This window comes from Choristoneura fumiferana, chromosome 11 (assembly GCF_025370935.1).
Source record: "Choristoneura fumiferana chromosome 11, NRCan_CFum_1, whole genome shotgun sequence".
NCBI classification, from domain to species: domain Eukaryota; kingdom Metazoa; phylum Arthropoda; class Insecta; order Lepidoptera; family Tortricidae; genus Choristoneura; species Choristoneura fumiferana.
The window spans coordinates 381,758-400,425 of NC_133482.1; the positions used below are offsets into that span (position 1 = coordinate 381,758).

Here is an 18,668-nt window from a genome sequence, read left to right on the forward strand (position 1 = left end):
ATACACAGCTTCCAATGCCCACTAGACTTGTTTTCTTGTTTTTTAGTATTATTAAGGCAGTCGGTTTTTTGATTTTTTTGTATTGTTTTGAGTAGTTTTTAGTCCACCTCCCCCCCAATGTCACACGTATTGTTATGAAAATTTTAATTATTTTGTTCCTGTATCACGAGCCAGTAGTAAATTTAAAGCAAAAGCAAAGCAACAGATTAATATAATTTTTAATCTACTCTGACTTATCTAGTTAGCAAAGAGTTGGTTACATTGTATTTTACCCGTCCCCAACCGTCCCACTATTCTCTTCCATAATAAGTACCTATAAGCCTAAGGAGTTAAAGCATGGAAATACTCCTCAAGGCTGTCAACGTCAATGACTGTGGTGCCCCGAGGTGGTGACAATTTATAAGAATTTCCTAAACTGTGGGGAATCTAACTACTCGCGGGTTCGGCGAGGGTTTGCACTGCTTGCTTGTTGCATGTCACAGGCAAGCCTCCTGAGGGAGATTTGACCTGAAGAGATTTAGTAGTTATTCAGAAGTAATTATTATGACGGTTTATGGAAATGAGTAATAGTTTTTTTACCTCAAGTAATGAGTTAGGTACAGTGCCTAGATGTTTTAAAAACAGAATACTTGTTACAAGTATTCAAAGAAGAACACCCTCCTATTGCATGACGATTGGAGACGTAATGAGTTTTTGCAGTTTTTTTTGAGGAATCGGGATGGGAAAGTTCCGAATTGGCAACACTGGTATTTCAAGTGTCAGTGTTGTGTTGTGTCAATGTTGTGTCAGTGTCACGTGTATGTGTGTCGTATCGGCAGCAAGCAAGCAAATAAAGCAGACTTGGTTGGTTGGTTTTTTAGAAAAATATGGCTCTGTCCATTGGAGGACAATTTTTCCAGTGTCTAGTTGGTTTTGCCGTTGTACGGTAAAAAAAATCTATAAAACGAAATATGAGACGATGACAGCCGAATCCCCTAAGGCCTAAAGCAGACTTGTCGTAGATAAGATAGAAGTTTGTTGTTGACTGTCAGTTGTGATTTCATGTCATGATACGACTAGCGACAGTAGCGACTAGGTACCTATAAAAGTTGTTGATTTCAGTAACTCAGTCCAATTCAGGCATTCAACATTTATTTAGAGTTCAGACTTGTCCGGGAAGGGTACAGTTTTTTCATTCAATCATTCTTAATTCCAATTCAAGTTCAACGCTTGATTTTACGACACGTAGAAGGGGAAGAATTGTAGAACGTACGTCTTTCCACGAAAATGCAAGTTTCATCGAAGTGCTAATATTTATTTCCTTATTTCAGATAATTTTAGGGTTCCGTAGCCAAATGGCAAAAAACGAAACCCTTATGGATTCGTCATGTCTGTCTGTCTGTCCGTCCGTATGTCACAGCCACTTTTTTCCGAAACTATAAGAACTATACTGTTAAAACTTTGTAAGTAGATGTATTCTGTGAACTGCATTAAGATTTTCACACAAAAATAGAAAAAAAAAACATCAAACCCATATGTGTGGGGTGTCTATGGATAGGTCTTCAAAAATGATATTGAGGTTTCTAATATATTTTTTTTCTAAACTGAATATTTTGCGGGAGAGACTCTTCCAAAGCGGTAAATGTGTGTCCCGCCCCCTGTAACTTCTAAAATAAGAGAATGATAAAAGTAAAAAAAATATATGATGTACATTACCATGCAAACTTCCACCGAACATTGGTTTGAACGAGATCTAGTAAGTAGTTTTTTTTAATATGTCATAAATCGTAAAGTAAAGGAAACTTTTATATTACGTTACTTGCTGCTACAGAACTTCATGGACGAGTCTGACTCGCATGTGGCCGCTTTTTTATTAGTAATGTATGTTATGATTGAACCAGGGTATTTAAGCATTGGTTACTGGTGTAAAGCTGTTTAAGAGCGCAAGTTCAACAGAAGCATGGATTTCAGTTCATTAAATCCCAACACATCAAACCCATTGAACATAGCTGCTAGAAAGAATGACTTCCAAAATGTTCATCGCTTGCTAAAAAAGATAAACCCCAATTGTGTTGACAACAGAGGCTGGACCTGCCTTCATGAAGCGGCTGCATATGACAGTTACCAGAGTTTAATACTTATTTTAAAGCATCCAGATTGCAGGCCGCTAGCGGAAACACATGAAGGTCACACAGCACTTTACCTAGCTTGCAAACATCAATGTTCCATACAGACTATCAAAGCATTACTGAACAGTGCTGAAGACATAGCAAATTATGGCAGCACAGAGGGTGTCACACCTTTGCATGTTGCCAGTACTCAAGGAAGAGTAGAAGTAATACAGTTGTTGATAGATTATGGTGCTATGATAGATGTCCAGGATTTTGATGGGGACACACCATTACATGATGCAGCGTTAGGGGGCAGTATGATTCAGTTGTCACATTATTACATGCTGGTGCAGATGCAGGCACAAGAAATGAGGCTGAATGCACTCCTCTTCATACAGCATGTTTAAAAGGAGGCTTTAATATTACACAGGCTTTGCTTCCCTTTATTGACAATATTAATCAAACCACTGTGGAAGGAGACACAGCTCTTATACTTGCTATACAAGCAGACAGTGTAGAAATTGTTAATTATCTTCTAGAAAATGGAGCTGATCCAAATATAAAAAATAAAAATGGCGAAATGGCTCTAGATATAGCCTTGTTCTTGGGTCACGATGAATTATTCAATTTGCTTTTGAATGTGACAGACAAAACCAAGATTAATATGGATTGTGTACTTATAGCTTGTAAACCGCATTACTTCAAGCTGCGGACATTGGAAGGGCTCTTAAACCATGGACTTGATCCAGAATTCTTCCATTTTAATGAAGCATTTTATATAACTGTGGAAAAAATAGGTGGTATTCAACCAATCTACGAGTATAATGCACCATTAAATTCATACTTCAACATCTGCGAATACATATATAATACATCAATTGAGAATTTCACCAAGTTCTTTTATATATTTTTGATGAATGGGGTCTCTGTTAATGCTGTGCATAGACATGAATGTCCACCGCTGGTGTACATACACTATAGTGGGCACAGCTTATGTTTTCAAGATGTAAGTATTGATATCCAATAGTCTTAATGTAAACTATTTGCCAATTTGAAGTTAGCACTCATTTGTCTGGATTTTTTTTAAAACTATTTAAATTCTTTCTCAGGGTCTAGATAAATTGGTAACAGACAGTTATTTTCGCATTTATAATATTGAGTAGGTAGTAGGTACTAATAAGCCATATAAATTAAATTAAATTTCTGGGATTTTACTAAATTTCCAAGAAAATTCTCAAGAATCAGGTATTTAGATTTCATTAAAATTGCATACAAAACACCCATGCCAAATGTCATGTCTTTAATATATAAAAAAAAAGAATTTTATCCGATCCCATGGTAAAGTTGGGATCAAAAGTAGCCTATTTGTTATTCCAGATGTCAAACTATCTACATAAACATAACAAATTTCATCCAAATCTGTCCAGCCATTTTAGCGTGAAGGAATAACAAACATAAGGCATACTCATAAACTTTTGCATTTATAATATTAGTAGGATAGGATTACTTGGATTATTGTCTCTGTGGTTACATCTATTGTTTCTTTTCTTTGCCTGCAATCAGACCTGTACAAACGTGTTTTCGCCGTCGTCACTGATAGACGTATGCGTCATATCCTCACTACTTTGAGAAAATTTAACATCAACTAAATTGAACCCTGGAATTTTTATTATCGATTTTGATAAGCTTTAAGTACTTACGATACAGACTTAATTCTTCGAACATGTATTTATTTAAATGATTAATTTTATTTAAATTAGACTAATCAAAACATAGAAATACTTCACTTTTTTTTTCAAAAATTTAAAATATTACTTTTTTACTGTTTGTCACTTATGATATGAAACTTTCCTCTGGAAATTCCCATTTTACGCACTTAAAAATAATCAACTATGTTTAATTTCAACTAGCGCTGTCAGCACTATTAAAGTTCACATCATCATCATCATCATCATCCCAGCCTCTCAGAATGAAAGGGCTAAAATCAAAGGTCTATTAAAGGTATTTAAGATTATTTAACATGGTTTTAAAATATGAAGTTTTATTTGCAGGTATTCAAAATACTCATAGAACACAACTGCAATGTGGATTACTCGAGCGTTGCCTTAGATATAAGTCAAGAGTGCTGTCTCCCTGACGCCTTTATCGCGTCATTAACTTCGGACCCATTGACTATCTCAGTCATGCTTCCATACAGTCTGCACTGCGAACCTGATCAGCTGCTCTCTTTTGACACTGGAGTCTTAAACAGGATGCCACTGCAAGTGAGGGTCACGATGTTTAACCGATACTGGCATGATCCGGGTAGATTGCCTCAATCAGATTACAATCGGGATTTCTGATTGTTTCTTCAAGAAGTTCTGATTTGCCGTATTCTTGTTTTGTCGGAATTTTCACTTGACATCTTACTAATATTAGAAACGCGAAAGTTTGTATGGATGGATGTTTGTTTGGATGTATGTTCGTTACTCTTTCACGCAAAAACTACTGAACGGATTTGAATTAAATTTGGCATTCAGGTAATATATACCCTGGATTAACATATAGGCTACTTTTTATCTCGATATTCCCATGGGATAGGGATAAAATCTCGAAATAACAACCGCTGGGCTTTGAGTCATGAAATTTGGGATGTAGGTAGCTGGACGTCTGGAATAACATACTTTTTATCCCGATATTTCCACGGAATAGGATTAAAATCTTGAAATTTCAACCGCTGAGTTTAGAGTATTGAAATTTTGGATAGTTGTTCTTGACACAACCTCAATGAAGACCATGATCTAAATTTTGTAAAATCCCTAAATTTCAATTGTAACTAGATCGAATGGTTTAGGAGTGCGAAGCCGCGGGTAAACTCTAGTGTGGCATAAAAGCACAAAACTATGGAAATATAGAATATAGCTCTTAATTATTTTATACACACAACACAAACCCAATGGAGTAGGCAGAGCACACGAAAATTATTTTATTACGTAACAATATATTGTTTTTCCGGAATAAACGACCTCGTTACTAAATAAGAGATTGAAATTAATGAAAGAAAGACCTAACAAATTATAAAACTTATCCGACGAATCGGGAACTAATTGTTTCATCATTCAGGATCAACATAGATAGACTTCCCGAAATGATGGTAGGATGGAAAAATCTGATTGCTTGTATAAATATCTCTTAACGTCTAATGTCTAAGGTCGGGCCAATAGAGGTGCAACCAAAAAAAAAAAAATTGTGAAAAAAGACATGCCAGTCAAATCTGTTTTCCAAATGACTACTTTCGTTCGTCTGTATCTGTTACAACTTTACGTTTGTAACATTTGCCTTACCATGGCCTAGACAAAACACAGGTGCCTTTTAGTGTAAAAAGTTTGTATTTTTTTTTAATTCAAAGTGTTTTCATTTGTTCTCAGGGTCAAAAACGATTACTCGGAATTATAGACAATTCTTTGATAGACATTACAGTAGAATCGCTGCCTTTTCACATTCTACCGTTAAAACATTTATGCAGATTGAAAATACGGAGCCTTTTAAGGAAAACAGGAGTAAAAACTACTGAGAAGTTCCTTCAAACTGTTGATTGTTTACCTTTGCCTTACTTATTGAAAAATTACTTAAGATATATGTGATAATTATAGGAATAAACAAAATGGTCTTATTGTTTTCGATGCTTTTATATTGTTTATGAAAGCGAGTCATTATTGCACAATTGCCGTGATTAAATAAGTAAATAAATTATATAAAATAATACTTATACATAATGATTAACTTTATAAAGATCAACATTATGTATAATATGAAAATAAAATCATTTGCTTATCTATATTTTTACATAATTACAACAATATAATATAATTATTAGCCCAGTTTGATGATTTATTCATATTCACTTGAAGTTTGCTCCGTTCGCCATGAAATCCTCTATCTCAGCAACGCTGCAAGCAAAGATATTATTTAAGTACTAGGTAGACACTGGTGAAATAAAATTTAAAATACTTGACTCCTTTTTGTTTCATTCAATCTCCTTGACTAAACAAACCATTGTTACTTTTTATATCACATCAAAGAAACACCATTTTTAATACTGTATTTCATTGTCATGCAACAGTTTTTTTAACTTGTGATACGAAAAAAAAAACATTAAATATATATTTTGAACTACTACTACCGCTACCCGGCCAAAAGTTGCACTCAGTAAAATTACATGGTTGTAAACGAAGTTCTTAATTTTTACAATTTTATTATGTTTTTTTGAATGTACAGTCGAGTTCAAAAACTTGTGAGCAAAATTTTGATCAAATATAACACGACTATTGTTAACGGCGTAAAAGCGTATTCAGATATTTTTGATCAAATTTTTGCTCACAAGTTTATGAAATCGACTGTACTTGCATTGGCGTTCAAACTACATATACAATACAAATACAAATATACAAATATTTTATTCATATAACATTGTACACGGTAATTATTATTTAAATATACAATAGGATATACTAGGACATATAAACGTGTGCCTGAACTAGGATTCCCTGTGTTTCAGGCTAAATAGATCAAAAAGTTTATCTTAATTATTCACAATGCAGAATTTAAAATAAATTAGGTTCATAATAACTAGTAAATTACACTATATGTACGTACATAATAAATTTCAAGTCAATCCTATTACTAGAAGTGGGTGGAATTCGTAATTTGAACGTACGAACGTTGCAAATTAAACATCGTGAGAAAACCGATTCTATAAATCATATTGAGTTAGCGGGGAAGTAAGGAAAATTAGTGTAGTTCAGTCATCACAGTAAAGTCAAGTCAAGGGTAACTCACGTCCTCGGCACTTGAGTCATGTTCTCGACGCCACTGTCTGTTATGAGCACGTCATCCTCGATGCGCACGCCGCCGGAGCCGTGGAAGCGCTCCACCGCCTCCCAGTTGAAGAAACGCGACTGCTCCGGGTTGTTCTTAGCGCCGTTTAACAGCTGGAATGATTTTCAATGGACTTGGTCAGGCAACCAACGGAACCACTCAGTGCCATTGACGCCCCCCGGGGTCTTGGTGGACCCTAATATAATGCCGCAGACGCCGATGGCGTCCAATTTGTAATGAAAATTGCATGGTAATTCTGATCAGAGTGTCCTGTGGTAAATGTATAAGCCTAAATTTGACTTTTAGAATGTCCAGCTGTTGGTCGGTATTAGGACAGCAAAAAATTGTTTTTACTTCGATTTCATCTCGGATGCCGTGAACGACGATGGGCGTCTGTCTATAGAAGCGTCGGCATCGCGGCAAAATACGTAATCTGGCTTTCGGCAATGAATGGGTAAGCCAGCGCAGGGCCCACGTCAGTAGTGTGTGGGGCTCTGAAGCGTTTCAATCGCCGCTTCCAGTGTGTTACGAAAATCGAAAATATTTATGTCCATCAAATAAAATCCTAACCACCACTACCACGTGGTGTTAGTGTGCGGTCGCAGAATTTTGTAATTGGTTTTAGTTCATGGAATCGGTTTACTAATATGTTGCATAAAATTGAATCTCATAATTTCGTTTCTCATAACAACCTTGAGCAGAATCATCATATCACCGAATTATTTTTGTAAAGCAGAATATTAACATCACATAATATCGATGAGAATAATATTTATATGTTCGAATAGTTGCTACGCAGAAAGACATATCTCATAATATTACTTTGCATACCTAAGGATAATCATCATCCCAGCCTATATACGTCCCACTGCCCTCTTGTTCTGAGAGGAGGCCTGTGCCCAGCAGTGGGAAGGATAATAAAAAGCAGAATATTTTTTTTTACTTAACATTCCTTGCAATTAAATTAATTGTAGTTCTATATTAATATTATTAATCTAACCTTTATTGGCAGCAGTAAGATTCTGGCGCTTCGCCGGCCGCTGCCGCGGCACGCTCGCGCGTTTTTGTGGTCCGAGTTCTAACCTAACCCAACCTACTATGTAGCTGCTGTTCTGTTCTGGCGCTTTGCCTGCTGCTGTTACAGCGCGCTTACTTTGCTGGCCTTACTTTACCTTAATTCATTCTTATGGTAGCTGATAGTTCCTTTAACTATGTCATTACGCCATGTTAAAGTCAGCTCTATTTAAAATTCCGTGAAAATACAATAGTCCAAACTAACGTATTGGTATACCATTATGCCATATAAAAATCGGCGATACTAATGTTCTGCTATTTAATATTCCGCAGAAGTATATTCGGCGAAAAGTGTTCTGCTATTTAATATTCTGAGAAATGACTATTATTCGAACTGATAATTATGCAAAGTTATGATTATGCAAAAGTATCATTCGGCTAAAAAAAGTTACGAGATACCTGTTATGCGAAGTGTATTTCGGAGAATCGATATTATGCAAGATAAAGGGAACCCCATGGAATCATTGAGTTTCGTAACACACGAGAAGCGGCGGAAAATAGACTACTAATATGTCCTCCAACTAAAAATCCCAGTCACAACCACCACGTGCGATTGTTTAATTCATGGACATTATCCTCTAAGGCCCTGTCCGCACTGCGATTTTTTTCCGCGCTTTACATACAATTTCTTTGCGATTTTTTTTCCGCCCGTGCGGATACTCGTATAAGATTCAATGTGTTACAGAAATGCGAGGAAAAAACCGCGCGGAAAAAGTTAGCAGTGCGGACAGGACCCAAGAGTTTCCTAACACACGAGAAAGGGCGGTTGAAACGCTTAAGAGCCCCACCGTGTGGCCGTATTGTCTAACGCTCTGACGTTCGCAATCGCATTCATCATCTCTTTCTACCTTCAACTTATGCCGTATTAAAACAGCAGTGAAAACGATTTTGATTTAATTAAACAATAAGGCCTGGTATCTATGGCGTGGGCAGCGCTAGTGCTGGTGGCGCGCTGCTGGGGCGCAAACTACCAACTGCTTACCCTGGAATCGACCTCAATACCTGGTATATGCACTGTACTGACCGGCGGTATGAAGTAGCAGCCGGGCTCTATAGTAAGCACCATGCCAGGCAGCAGTTGGCGCGCAGTACGCAGGCGGGAGAGGGGCGGCGCGGGGCGCGGCGGGCAGCCCGGCAGGTAGCCGCCCACGTCGTGGACGTCCAGCCCTAGGAAGTGCCCGAGCCCGTGCGGCTGCAGGACGCCGTTTACGCCTGCCTGACAAATAGAATAAAAACCTTCAGAATCACACTCCTTGCTAGCGCAATCTGGGGGCACGTCCATTTATGACAAAGTTTTGATGTTCCCATGGATAGTTAATGATGGAACATCAAACCTAATCCGCTCAGCAATTTGGAGCTAATTTAGACATAGACACCAATGTAGAATTTGCTTACAGATCTAGTGATGTTTTTAATATCTTGCTTACTCAATAAGTCTCAGTAAACTTCGGTAAGCTAGTTGCGAAAGCAAAATAAATACGAACTTTAAATAATTTATTGAATCAGGCGTTTCTTTGCGGAGGTGTTGCTGTGCGTGGGCCGCGTGCATGTCGCAGAGCGCGCGTTGAAACAAAAGACGGTCGCTTGCCGGCCAGCGGCCTGCAAGGTTGTATGAAATCTCATTGCAGGCCACTAGTGACCGCGCGGAGGCAGGCGAGCCCCAGCGCCTACAGCGCAATACTTCTCAGCCTATTATTTGTAACACAACGTCAATATTTCATGTTATTTTTGAGAAAATAGTACATTACTGCAGATGCCATGAAGTAAGGGATTGATGGACGAGTTCAGGGAAGCGAAGCGATGCGATGCGATGCGATGCGATGTATGGATGGATGGATGGATGAAATATTTCCTCACATTGTTTGAGAAAAGCACTATACAAACCTCGGCCAGAACAGGGATTGCTTGACTCGTTTTATCCCGTCTACCCCGAACTCGTCCATCAATCCCTTACTTCATGGCCTCTGCAGTAATGTACTATTAATCATAATTTTGACTCGAAATGTAGTCATTGCGCGGTACACTTTGAACATCGATCAATGCATGGAAACAATTAATAACATTCGTTAGAAATCGCTGTCATAGTCATAACAATAATATCTTGATCTCAAATATAGCATTTTTCCTTACTTTAATCATATCTTCGACGTCGCCGTTCAACAGACCACCTTTTTTCAGATGTTCCAGCATCGCCCGATTCGCGACCAGGTGCATTTCGTCCCACATCACCCCAGGTTTAGCTGCCCTGCAATTTATAATTGTGTAATCAGAACTTATTCTGAACCGAACGAAATATTTTGCCACTGTCTCCTACGATAGCTACGCCACTGCGATCTGGTGAACGTCGAATGCCTACGGGTTCACAAAAACACTAGATCCAAGGCAAAGACACGTATTTTCGTAAGAAAGTATACTGGAAATACGGGCGTTTTAAAGTCATAACCTACAAATCGATGGCAGCAAAGTAGATACGGACATCTACATTTTTCAAAAATGCTTTTTTTACAAAAAATAACTTATTTCAACCATATCTATAAGTCTGTTAAAAAATATTTCAAATTTCAAAATAATGAAGAAAATTTGGCACGTAAAAGAAAACATCTACACTAGCTTTTGAAAAAACATCGCAGTAGAAACGGACATTTGAATTTATCCGCTTTTACTTCGGAGCTTTGACAGGATGCTTGTGACGTCAATAAAGTCACATGCCACTTGTCCGTTTATACGTCATACTTTTTGCATATGTCTCAATCTACAAATTTATTATTTCTAATTTCTATGAGGAAATTATTTGTTTTTTCTTAAAATATTTAAACAAATAGATATATTACTTAACATTGGTTTCATACACTTGTTTGTTTTTTTTATTTAGACAGCAAATGAATTAAAATTCTTAACCTAAGTAAGTACTTAAGTTTCTATTGCTTGCAGCTTACCGCTTTTTGGAAACGACACGCCTGAACAGATTTTGACTGATGATGACGAGCAATCTGTTTTTTTCCTAATAGGTATATAAGTAGTAGGTAGAATATCGATTATACTATTCATCATCAAGCCAATAGCAGTCCGGACATAGGCCTCCCCATAGACCGCCATTGCGCCCTGTCTTCGGCTAGACACATCCAGCTTTTACCACCAGCCTTTCGCAGATCGTCCCTCTACCTGAACGGAGGGCGTCTTGGACTACGTTTGCCGAGACGCGGTCTCCACTCAATATCTTCAGCGGTTGTCGGTGCTTCAACAGATATGACCCAGCCCACTGCCACTTCAAGTTGTTAATTCTATGAACTATGTCGATGACCTTAGTTCTGTGTCGGATAGTCTCGTTGCGGATTTTATTCTTCAGAAAAACTCCGAGCATAGCTCGTTCCATAGCTGGCAGGGCCGCATTTCAGCTCCGTATGTCATGACGGGTAGGACGCACTGGTTAAAAACTTTCGTTTTCAGACATTACGGTATAATTGACGAAAAAACTCGACATAATTTTCCGAATGCTGCCCAGCCCAGCTGAATCCTTCTCTTGGCCTCCTTCTCAAAGTTGTGTTCTACCTAAGGCTACTGTTACATTATGCTCGTTATTAGCATGCTAATAAGCATGCTAGTACCTGCTGTACCTGTATGACACAGAAAAAGCATGCTTAATAGTAGCAAGCCGTGGTGGCCGAGTGGTTTGACCTATGGCCTCTCAAGCAGAGGATCGTGGGTTCAAACCCCGGCTCGCACCTCTGAGTTTTTCGGAATTCATGTGCGAAATTACATTTGAAATTTACCACGAGCTTTACGGTGAAGGAAAACATCGTGAGGAAACCTGCACAAACCTGCGAAGCGATTCAATGGTGTGTGTGAAGTTCCCAATCCGCACTGGGCCCGCGTGGGAACTACAGCCCAAGCCCTCTCATTCTGAGAGTAGGCCTGTGCGCAGCAGTGGGACGTATATAGGCTGGGATTATTATTATTATAATAGTAGCACGTCCCTATGCACACATGCTAGTAAGTAGCATTTGCTGAATAGTAGCATGCTTTCGTGCTAGTAACTAGCATGTGTTGGTACCTTAACTGCAAAATCAGGCCGAGGTATGTGTACTCCGAAACAACATCAAGAAGATTTCCACTAACGATGACGGGCCTCTGATCCATGTGGCCATTGATGACAATTTTGGTATTATCCACATTCATTATAGCATTATATTATTTATACTATTATAGTACATACTGTTTTATTTTTACAGTTTATATTGTTTTGTTTGGGATATATTTTGTACGTAATTTTATTACTTGTACCTACTGTTGATTTATTTAATTTATTAGTGTAAAACTATAAAAATAACTTAGTTTTTGAGTACGTAAAAACAATTATGAGTAAACAAAAATAAAACAAAAAAATATTTTTTAATTTAACACATATTTTGGGGTTTTTAACGAAATAAATGAATTTATATGATAGACAGCGATGAGGTTGAGTGGTAGATAACTCATTTAATAATATGAATAAAATGATTAATGCAAAGTAAATAAAGACATCTACAAAATTTTATCAAAAAAAGGGTGAATACTCGTTGCATGTTGTTTAGATTATCTCTAAACACTCCTCTAAGTTTTACCGGAGATTCTTACCTTAGCTTATTCGTTTTTTATAACGGAAAAGGCGTTTGTTTCATTACAACGCATAAACGGATATCAGGCAGATGTCTTCCTCTACGTTTAAGCTCTTTCAAAGTAAAAAAAGACATCTACAATTTTTCATTAAAATAATGTTACAGAAATAAAATCTGTTGAACAATCACCAAAGAACATTATTTTAATGCATCATAGAAAATTTCATGGTAATCAGTCCATTAATCTCAAAGTAGTCATTATTTTTTACTAAATACGCTCTCCTGTAAAATAGCTATTTTGTAGATGTCTTCTTTTACTTTGCTGCCATCGAAATGATTTTATTATTAAATTGAATAAGTACGAGTAGATAATAAAAGTTTGTGATTATTTACTCGATTAATACCAAATACACCACAAAGGTATAAGAAAACTAAAGTATACTCGTAGTTCTAGTTAGTGTAAATTTTGGGAATGAAAAAGCACCATTTGTTGACTACATCTATACTGTTATCTACAGTTAGTGAAAAATTTTCTTGATCGATCCCTATGAACAACTTTGAAGGTTTACGCATTGGTTTACGCTATTTACAGCGTGTGCAACAGCTATCTACAATGTTGACACGTCGTTAAGGGGCTGTTTCACTATCCATTGATTAGCGTTTACCGACGGCTTAATGTGATGCCGTCTCCATCTATTCGAACAAAAACAAATAGAGACGGCATCACACCTAACCGCCAGTTAACACTAATCAATGGATGGTGAAACAGCCCCTAAATCAACGTATTTGTCTTCAGCGTTATATTAGAATGTAGTTTAACGGTGTGTTTGTTATATCAAACGGATTCCACGGCGGTGACACCTATATATTTACTGCTAGCTTATGTCAAGTCCTGTAATCGTTGCCAAATATTAGCGGTTAAAATACTTTGCTCTATGTCCTTCCTCGGGACTCAAAATATCTCTATACTTACTAACTGTACTGTTTACATCTAAATCGATTGAGCGGCTTAGACGTTAAGAGGTCAAACAAACAGACTTACAAATTTTTCGCATTTAGTATAATGTTATGGGATAGGGCTCACTGTAAAATCGCCGAACAAAAGGGAATGAATCCTGATTTATAATAATTGATTTATTGTTTTAGTTATTTGAAACGTAAATTCTCGATTTATTTTACATTTAGCGATCAATGGCACTAATTCACTATCAGTTTCCATTGTAACAAAGAACATGAAGAAATGTAATGGAAAAATTACGGGAAAAAATCAGACGGAAAACGGGATTTATCGGTTGAAATTACTTTTTACTGTTATATCAATATTTATTATCTTGTTAAATAAAGTGGTTACATGTGGAAATAATGTTACATTTCGTTAGGCTTCGGTTTTGAACCTCCTTAATGAATTCGACGCACGCTATTGTTTCCAGGGCTGCTATTCGAAATTAGATTAAGTGTGAAAATGCAACGTAGGTATACCTACAGAATTAAGTTATGTTGTTAAATTTACGTTAACTTTTACATGGGACCGGTTAATCCTACTTAATCCTATTGATATTAAAAATACAAAAGTTGTGTCTTTCACACTAAAAGGGAAAGATAGATTTGTATAAAATTTAGTACCTACATTTGCTGATAGCTGAATGTCTGAAAAAAAACGCAGCATACTTCTTTGCCCGATATTCTCACGGCATCGTGATAAAATACCAAAATCTCAACCGAAAAGTTTGGAGACATGACATTTGGCACAGTGATTATCCAAAAAATATAATATTATTTTTGTAAATTACGAAAATTTCCATGAAATCCTGGAATTTCAATTCAAATGCCAGTTGAGGGCAGGAGCAGTCAAAAATCTTTTTCGTTTACAAATATCTAATTTAAGTTTGCTAACATACGAGTAGTAATAACTAAAAAGTCTTGTTTTGAATAAGATATAAGTTTATGCAGTGACTCGAAATAAATTACTTATAAATATTTCACTCTATTTTTTGGAAGCTTTCGCTTGCAGCCCAGTCGGAATATGCCGCTGGCTGCAGGTAATGGCGGGCGGCGAACCGGCCGCACCGCCGCGGGCGCGTGCGCTGCTAATTGAACGACGCGGCGCCCGCGCAGCGTGCAGCGCGAACTGTGACCGGGAGAGCAGCGAGACAATGACAATTAGTTCCACATACCAACTAGACAGGTCAATATATTGTGATCATAGATCGAAGAAGAACAGTTTTCGAAAAAAACATTTTAATCGTTTTTGAATTTAATACGTCTTTTCACACCTTTTCTCTTTCTTTATTAAAAAAATCTCATCATATTTTTTTTTCACACAATTTATATATATTCTTAAGCTATATCTTATGTTGGTTTTTACCTCAAGTGTTCCTACTTCCGGTTGTTCCACAAGGAATTTGTTATGAAGGTAGCTCTTATAACATAACCAGTGAGAAAAGTCTGAAAATCGTATTTTTATGTCTGTTTTTGACCCCATATTGCGTACATTTTGCTTACGCGAAGGGCTCTACAAACAGAATATTCATAGATACCTACAGTACGGAAACATCGGTGTGCGAGTCCGACTTAGAATATTCTCCTGTTTTTTTTATACTTTCACTTCTTTTCCTATAAATATACTTCCTCAAACAAATAAAGATCAAGACTGTTCCACTAGACAGCTACGCCCATCGCTGTAAGATAAACTGCTTGTTCCATTCAAGCAAAATTGAATTTCAGCGTCCGCATAAAACAATTCATAAAACTCAATTAGGCGTGGTCGAATAAAAATGAGTTGATTCAGCGCGGAACAGACGCGCAGGCGTGAATAAGGCGATTCGGAAGCTCAGGGAGCTGGTAATACTGACATACAAACTTCAACTCTTCCGTAAATCAGTAACTATAATAATTATTGAATGTAGCACCGTAGCACGTAGAGTCTCATAAATCTGTGTGTAGGAAAGTGACCACGTGAGTTTAAGGACTGAGGTCCCGTTTGGAGTCTCGTTCTGGGTCGTATCTGGTGCAAAAGCACATCGATAATTCCACCCTACTAGCTTCTACTTACTTCCCTCCTCTCATACCATGTACCTACAAAAAACAATACTTTAAAAAAATCAAAAAACTAGATTTGTTTTCTTTTTTTAGTATTTTGGCAGTCGGGTTTCTTAATTTTTTTAACTTATTGTCTTATTTCAAATTTTTTTGATATTTCTGGGAAAATGCGGCGAATTATTAGATTTCATTGGATACCCTACTCGATAGGTTTGAATTTTTTTCAAGAATTTAATGTACACATACGGGTCAAACACATAAACCTCCTTCTTCGCAGTCAGGTAAAAAAAGTGGTGAATTTTCTTGGTGAACGGTCGCCACCGTACTTAGGTTAGAATAGCAGAAGACACGATCAGCCTGCGCTACTAGACTTTAGTGTATCAATATCGTTGTTTGTTTGTTTGTTTGTTTATACCTACTCTTTATTGTACAAAAAGGAAAAACAAAAAGGTTACATAAAAAAAAGTAAAGTGTTAAGTACAAAGGTGGACTGATCGTGATATTACGCTTTGCCTTTCGTCAAGCTTACAGGGCCGCAAAATGTTGTTACAAACGCTGTACCAGTCAAGAAAACTAGTTTCGTATTAGGGTGGAACCTTTTCGGTATCAATTTGATAATGAATTCTTTGGCAGATGTATACATAGAATGACAGAATGACATTTGCAATGGAAGAGGTCCTCCCTGGTACACAGTCACAAGCACCAATATCCGATACAACAAAGCGTGCATAAATCTGATACGACTCGCTTTCTAGGGCCGGTACGCTGTGACAGATATTGCAGGTGACTGTACCTACGCAATCCAGTTTTATCAAATGTAGAATTTTTCATAAGTCCTTTATTAAACGTTTGGTCCGAGATCAAAGGCCAGTTCTATCAGAAATAGGTAGGCGCCAGTCACATGTTCGTGAATTAGAATTCCATCAACTCTCAATTTTTACGTGCCATCCGCTCCTGAATCCAAGCGCGCCGACAAACAGCGCGAGTTATTCGTAATGGCCGCCGCAATTAATCAGTAAAGCGTTTTATTAGCGGGACCGCGCCGGTTCCGCCATGACCGTCAGACAGACAAGATGGCGCGGCAGCCGCAAATGGCCGCGGCGTGGCTGAACCATGTTTGATCTCGACAGAGTTATTTATTCGTTGTACTGTAACCCCGAGGTAATTTACGGGTTGTGTTTTCGGGATGGCCACGATCGGGTGCTTACTGTATCGAGATTGGAAGTGCATAGATCCTGCACATTCTGTGCCACTAAGACCAATTGTACCTATTGACTATAAGGTAACGGCGCCTATTACCGTGGTACTTAAGGAAGTTTTCAAATGAGTCCCAAAAATTAAGGGTATCAAAGCTCCTTAACAAACGAGGATCTTTTCTACATATTGCCATAACTATTTTGTAAAACACTAAATAAGATTCGAGTCTGCTTGTATGTGGTGTCACGCGTTTGTATGGCAAATCCTCTTCCGTCGGTGCCATTTCGGAAATTCACAAATTGCGAAATCTTTGATTCATTCACATACACTAGCGCTCATAAATCCGTAAGTCGACTAAATGAGCTTTTATCGTGTAAAATATGTATATTTTTTAAGAAATCTATCGGTTTGATTATAAAATGCGTATTTTAATTTGCCGCGGTGATGGCCGTCGATTTCCATACCCCCGGTAATAGGCGCCGTTACCTTATATTCTGGCAATAGATGTAGGTATTTATATTTAGATCCAGTGCCAGCAATTTTGATTCTTTGATGAAGCGTATCTTTCTGTGTCTAAGTGAAAGGAAGGAAATACCGACCAGTGTTGGCGCGTAATTAGAAAAAAAAAACTGATCTGCCAATCTGTAGGTCATTGTTTCCAATAAAAACAAAATTACCTAAGGAAAAGGTAGGTTTATTTTTTATTTTAATGATGACATAGATTTTACTTCAAAATTGCAGTTTACTAGAATTTAGAAAGACTACATTTTAAAATTCAGTAAATATTGGCGCACGCAAAAGGGTACCCACAGTGGCACAATACAAACAGGCAACCATTATTTATAACAAAAAAAAACACATAAGTATAAGAATCAAAGCCCGACCACCGGAAGTAATTATAATTATAGCAGATAGCTATAGCAGGTATGTTTATTTTTACAACATTACTACATCATGTCTACCCGCTAAAAGTGTTTCAGTACAATCGCCTGAAGCTCGGGCGTCATCCATCACGACAACAGCGTGTCGCAACGGCACGGCACACAAACAGGCGGTATTGATATTGATATGTGTTAGTTTATTGTTTATTTATTTCATTGTTTTGTATTAGTGTGTACCCATATTATGTATGTGTAGTTATTTATTTCTTGTTTTTGATGTTAAATTTTTTGATCCTTTTATCTTTCCTTTCAATCATTCAAAGGTTAACTGGAAGAGATCCCTTTAAGGGATAAGTTCGCCTTTGTACATCTCTTTCTCTTGTTAATTGTAATTTTCATATGTTTTATGTACAATAAAAAGATACAACAACAACAACGGTAGGTATCTGCGTAAACAAGTGGGTATTTTACTTAACCACATGGAGCAATCACCGATCAGTGGCATGGAGCGAAATATAAGCTAACTTAGGTACGCACTCGTACTTATCTATAACTAGCTGGTGCCCGCGGCTTCGCCTCCGGTGTAGTTTTTTTTTTAATTTCTAAATTTTCTTCTATGAACCTTCTCCAACAAAACACAACAAAAAAAATTTGCGAAATCGGTCCAGCCGTTCACGCGTGATGCCGTGACCAAGGGAAATAGGTTTTTTTTTTATATTAAAATAAAGATAATAAGAGAACCTACCTATGAATGACTCACGGTCACGGTTATAAAATGACGGTAGACAGAGCACGGTCAACGGTCAACACAACATAATATCTACCCGCAAATCCTGATTTCCATGAGTGAATGTCAAAATTCCGCTGTCATTACTACATGAAATGTATGACAACATGACATGTTATGTTGTATGTACAATAAAGAGTCACAACAA

At 37.3% G+C, this 18,668-nt stretch overlaps 1 protein-coding gene and 1 pseudogene across 1 annotated transcript; one reads left to right on the forward strand and one right to left on the reverse strand.

Moving 5' to 3' along the window:
- Nucleotides 1–1,125: 1,125 nt before the first annotated feature.
- LOC141432426 (uncharacterized) lies at nt 1,126–5,747 on the forward strand (annotated as a pseudogene).
- A 140-nt stretch (nt 5,748–5,887) lies between these two features.
- Nucleotides 5,888–10,291, reverse strand: LOC141432434 (xaa-Pro dipeptidase-like). The gene is made up of 4 exons (XM_074093993.1): nt 10,152–10,291; nt 9,046–9,237; nt 6,909–7,060; nt 5,888–6,019 (listed from the first exon to the last, which is right to left on the reverse strand). The coding sequence occupies exons 1-4, from the start codon at nt 10,245–10,247 to the stop codon at nt 5,971–5,973; spliced, it is 489 nt and encodes a 162-aa protein (XP_073950094.1). The 5' UTR covers nt 10,248–10,291; the 3' UTR covers nt 5,888–5,970.
- Nucleotides 10,292–18,668: the final 8,377 nt, after the last annotated feature.